A 5,294-nucleotide genomic window follows, 5' to 3' on the forward strand; every position below is an offset into this window, starting at 1 on the left:
GTAAACAGCTTGATGTGAAAACTCTCCAAGGTGATCGCACGAATCATAGACTGATGGAATTTTTTTCCAGACTTTTCGATTGCGTTCGCTTGTTATATATTGGTCCGAAGCTTCGAGAAGATTCCAATCGCCGTTGCTAGGCAATCTTTGCTTGGAGTTTGATTGCTAATACAACGTGTGTCCCATTATATCGACATTCCCAAGGAAAATGTCCATCCCGTGACCGCGGCTACGTTCGGCGACCAGTTGTGTCGCCTCGAACCCCATCCCAATATCACAAGTCTCGAACAAAATACAATGAATAACAATCGTTTAATTACGGCTATAGTAGAATATAAATTACAATATTACGGAATTCCCATAGTTCCAAACGGGAGGCTTCAGTGTCCTTCCATCTCCGACACGGCCATCCTGACTATCACACGTCCTCGGGTGTAACTAAAATATCGGGTTTTCTCAACATGAGACTCGGTACGACTAACATTATTTACAGTTTAACTAAATGTCCCAATAAGCTAAGGGCCCAGTTCAACAACAAAATTTTGTTCGAAGTTTTGGCAACGAAAAATAACAAACAAGAATTAATAACGTTACAATTAGTATTCAGAGTGCTAGTTGCGTCCCGTGGGCTGCCAATCAGATCATAATGACACGGCAGATCTTTTTCGATTTCGCACACGGATGAATCTCAGTTTGTTGGATCGCACTATCATGCTGGGTGTGTCACAAATGCGCCAGACGCCACACTAGGCGTAGAACGAAAGCGCTAGACACCACAGCGAGCGTAATACGAAGGCGCCAGACGCCACACTAGGCGTAGAACGAAAGCGCAGGATGCTGCACTGGGCGTAGAACAAAGGCGCTGGACACCGCAGTGGGCGTAGAACGAAAGCGCAGGACACCACAGCGAGCGTAATACGAAGGCGCCAGACACCACACTAGGCGTAGAACGAAAGCGCAGGACGCTGCACTGGGTGTGTAACTGTGACCACAGCATTTGACATAGTGTTAATGATCCATAGAGACCGGTGTACTTACATCGTCATGGTCACTGCCGTTGCCATCACCACAGACGTCCAACTCAGCAGGAACGCAACTATCTGGCATTCTCCTCAATCTATCATGACAGTCTTTATATGACCGTTTGCCATCTAACGTTTTCAAAAGGTATCTATCTCCCTCCAAAACTTCTGCTATTACAAATGGGCCCCTAAACTTTGGGTCTAACTTGGTTTGGTTTCTTTCCTCGTTTTTGCGTAGTACATAGTCGCCGGGATTGAATCTAACCACTTTAGCTTTGGTGTTATCGAATCTGTCCTTATCGTACTTAGCACTAACTTCCATATTTTCTATTGCTTGTCGCCTTACATTGGAGATATCTATTTCCTTTTCTTCGATATTATCGGATAATAGCAAGTCATATGGTCTCGCTGTCCTACTGATTAATAGCTCCAACGGACTCGATTTAGTTACGCAGTTTGTGGTACAGTTTAAGGCCAACTGTATCTCCCCGATCGCATCTTGCCACGGCCGCCCGGTCGTTTCCGCTATTGTAAACATATTCTTTAATGTGCCCATAACACGCTCTACCTGCCCATTGGCTCTACTAGCTCCGGTTGCTACCAAGTGGACCCTAATTTGCTTGCTTTCGCAGAACTCTTGAAATTCTTTACCCGTAAAACATCTTCCCTGATCAGCTATTATTCGACAGGGGCTGCCGAACAAAAATATAGCAGACTTAAGTGCTTTGATAACGTTAAGGGAATCTATCTTACGGGTATGATGCAAGTATACGAATTTCGTGAAGGCGTCGATCAAAACAATGACATACTTTTTAGAGTCACTTTTACCGCTCAGTTTACCCGTTATGTCCATGTGCACTGTATGCTAAGGTATGCTGGTCTTGGGTATAGGATGTAACTCAGCTTGTATTTTACCTGAGCTAGCCTTCGAAACCTAACAAGCATGACAGTTCTCTACGAATTTACGAACGTACTTCGCCATCCCCTCGAACCAATAATACTCGTACAGTTTCTCAAGCGTTTTATCCCAACCCAAGTGCATAATTGACTGATGCACATGGTTAATAACGGACCATCTAAAGCCTCTCGGGACAATGGGCAAGCAGAGAGTCCTACCTCTTCGTTGTATTTTACAGTAAAGAGTACCGGATCGTAATTCATATGTATTCGCGATGTCTTCCGCGAGCTCATCGTTTTGCAATTTATTGACGATTTCTGAGATATGGGGATCGCGACGTTGTTCTGCTAACAGCCAATCTTCGGAGATTTCGGTTAAATTAATTTCCTTTTCTGCGATTTTGTTGATCGTACGGTGATCCAGGTTTACGGGGTTCCGCGAAAAGAAATCTACATGGGCCATTCGTCTACCCTCGCGATACATAATGTCGAAGGTAAAAGTTTGCAGGTAAGCCCACCACCTGTGAACTCTGTCATTTAAATGTACTTTTTTACTAGATGCCTTCAAGGAGTTACAGTCGGTGACGACAAGAAATTCTCGCCCATGCAGATAATGACGGAAATGTTTGACGACGTTTACAACTGCCAACGTTTCTAATTCATAGGAATGATATCTAGATTCAGCAGGGCTAGTTCGTTTGCTGTAGTACTCTACTACCCTATTTTTACCTTCGACCTTATGCATTAAAATAGCCCCATATCCCTCCGAGCTAGCGTCCGTATGTAACTCTATTGGGTAATTGGGGTCGAATATCATTAACACTGGCTCATCAGTCAGAACAGAAATTACCCTTCGCCTTATTTTCTCATGTCCATCTGTCAAAGTGATGTTTTTGTTGCCAGAGGTAAGTGCGTACAAGGGTTTCATTACCTGTGAAAACTTAGGGATAAATTTTCGAAAATAGGAAGCTAAACCTATGAATTGTCGGAGCTGTGTGACGGTCTTTGGCGCAGGTAACGAACTCAAGGCGTGAATCTTACCCGGATTGGGACGAACTTCTCCATTACAGATTACGTACCCCAGATAGAGTACCGACGTCTTCAGGAAAGAACACTTAGCGAAGTTAAAAGAGAATCCGGCCCTTACGAGGGTATCTAATACGGTGTTCAATCTCTCTAGAGCTTCGTTTATCGAATCAGCAACGATTAGGACATCGTCCAAGTAGACAACCACGTACGAATACGCGAGGTCACCTAAGGCATTGAAAATAGCCCTCTGGAAAACGGACGGTGCGTTTTTCAATCCGAACGGCATCGTAATGTACTCATATTGTCCGTCGGGTGTAACGAATGCTGTATATTCCGTCGAATTTGGGTGAATAGGTATTTGATGAAACCCGCTGGCCATGTCCAGGCTAATAAAGTATCTCGCCTTTCGTAACCTCGCGATTTGATCAGCGATAAGGGGTAGGGGATACCGATCCGCGACCGTATTTTTATTCAGCTCCCGAAAATCTACACATAATCTATCTGAGCCGTCTTTTTTCTTTACGAGTAGCATAGGGCTCGCGAATGGCGAACTACTAGGCCTTATGATTTTTGCTCTAATTAGTTCACTGATTCTCTCTCGCACTATTTTCCGTTCTTCCTTGCTAAGTCGGTAAGGGCTTCTTTGAACGGTGACGTTGGGGTCAATCAACCGTATTTCTAGCTGACCAGTATTTACGCGAGCTCGTGGGAAACCCGTAATAAACGAATCTTTGAATTTTTCGAGGATGGAAATCAATCGACTTTTATCGTCACCCACTACGTCGGTGTCAACCTTGTTAATATCGATATCGTTCTCCGCGGTTTTATCACAGACATTAATTATTTTTGCTTTACAAATAGCGAGACTACTTTGCGTAATATTAACCTCGAATCCTTGGCCTAAAATTTCGCGACCAACCATGATATCATATTTTAAATGATCATCGGCAAGGACATGGAAAGCTATCTCCAATGTAAAACCACTAATGCATACAGTGGTCAAAATCTGAAACGTACTCTTAATACAGGTATTCCCTATTCCTCACATTACTACTATCTCGGTCGTTCTTTTGCCGGAAAATTTTGGGGCAACAGATTCTTTAATTAGTGAACACTCGGCTCCGGAATCGAAGTGAAATAGAAACGACTCACCCCGATGACTTAATTTACCAGTTGGAGACTCCACCACGCAAGAATCGACTCGACGTTCGTTATTAGGATTAGATTTTCTGGTCTGTAGTAACGGACAGTCAGTTGCGATGTGCCCCTCTGCGCGACACTTGAAGCAGGGCACCTTGGACGATGTAGCTGGTTGGCTTTTTCCCGGGCGTTGTGTATACTTCTGCATTTCGACCCGCGTCCTCTTGCGGCACTCAGTTATCTTATGTCCGTGAATACCACAGTACAGGCACCTAACCCGGTGGTCCGATAGCTTGCGTCGTTTGGCTTCAGGACCCGCTGATGAATTTCCCGGCAAAGTCGTCGGCTCCTCCTCGTAAGAAAAAGCCCTCATTTCTTTTCGAAATTGTTCCGCCGTCCTGATGTCGCTCGTGAGTGCCAATCGTTTGAAGCGTTGGTCGTGAGAGCTCAGCAGAAAGAGAGCGGTAGCGTTGACTATCTCTTCTCTTGTTAAATGTTGCCACTTCGTATTCAACAGGGAACGGATACGATTGCCGAACGCCCCTGAGGATTCATTCTCCCATCGTGGTTCCCTAGACAACTTTATTAACGATGACGATGTGGTCACTTGGCCCCCGAAATGCGCGATGAATTGTTCCTTCAACCTTGGCCAGGTAATTTCTTCGCCGTCTATTACCTGCGTAAGCCAATGCGCTGCGGAACCCTCTAAAGCACTATTCAAGGCAGAATATAGCGCGCTGTCTCGTAGGGGGTTGTCCTTCATGAGCAGGCTAACAGCTGAGCTCCAAGCGGCCGGATCGGCGCCCGTGACTTCGGGGTTAAAACGTGGCAGCGAAATATTTTTCCGTTCCACACTCCTTCTTCTCCGTTTTTGTTTTATCGACCGAAAAATATCACGCACCAGGGCCCTATGTTCCCGTATCGTCATAACCGGCACTGATCCCACTTCTGATGTCGGAGCATCGTCAGGAGAAAGGCATTCAGCGTATAACGATTCTTCGCCAGAACTATACATTCTTTTCTCTTGTAAATTGAAACAACTTTTATTAACACTAGTATGAATTTACAAAATTAACAAACAACTACGCGGATATAACACTTATGACAATGGCCTAAGATTCGATAACGAATCCACGGTCAACAGGATAACTCTGAAATAAACGTAAAATACTTTAACACAAAACACGTAAATGGGACGCTCTGTAA

General features: G+C 44.6%; 2 protein-coding genes across 9 annotated transcripts in view; both read right to left on the bottom strand.

Annotated features, from left to right (window-relative positions):
- LOC122577441 overlaps positions 1 to 5,294 on the bottom strand; it is a 266,783-nt gene that overhangs the window by 74,217 nt on the left and 187,272 nt on the right. The gene's annotated exons all lie outside the window — the stretch shown is intronic.
- LOC122577432 lies at positions 7 to 5,288 on the bottom strand. Its single transcript, XM_043748732.1, has 2 exons — positions 4,101 to 5,288; positions 7 to 438 (listed from the first exon to the last, which is right to left on the bottom strand). The coding sequence occupies exons 1-2, from the start codon at positions 5,101 to 5,103 to the stop codon at positions 419 to 421; spliced, it is 1,023 nt and encodes a 340-aa protein (XP_043604667.1). The 5' UTR covers positions 5,104 to 5,288; the 3' UTR covers positions 7 to 418.

This window comes from Bombus pyrosoma, unplaced genomic scaffold (assembly GCF_014825855.1).
Source record: "Bombus pyrosoma isolate SC7728 unplaced genomic scaffold, ASM1482585v1 HiC_scaffold_4710, whole genome shotgun sequence".
In the NCBI taxonomy this organism is placed as follows: Eukaryota; Metazoa; Arthropoda; class Insecta; order Hymenoptera; family Apidae; genus Bombus; species Bombus pyrosoma.

Excerpts from the sequence above, each read along its gene's own strand:
- LOC122577432 (XM_043748732.1), bottom strand. The coding sequence starts at position 5,103 with ATGTATAGTTCTGGCGAAGAATCGTTATACGCTGAATGCCTTTCTCCT. Across the intron at positions 439-4,100 it reads TGGTAAATTAAGTCATCGGG|TTACACCCGAGGACGTGTGA; the intron begins GTGAGTCGTTTC and ends CCGATATTTTAG.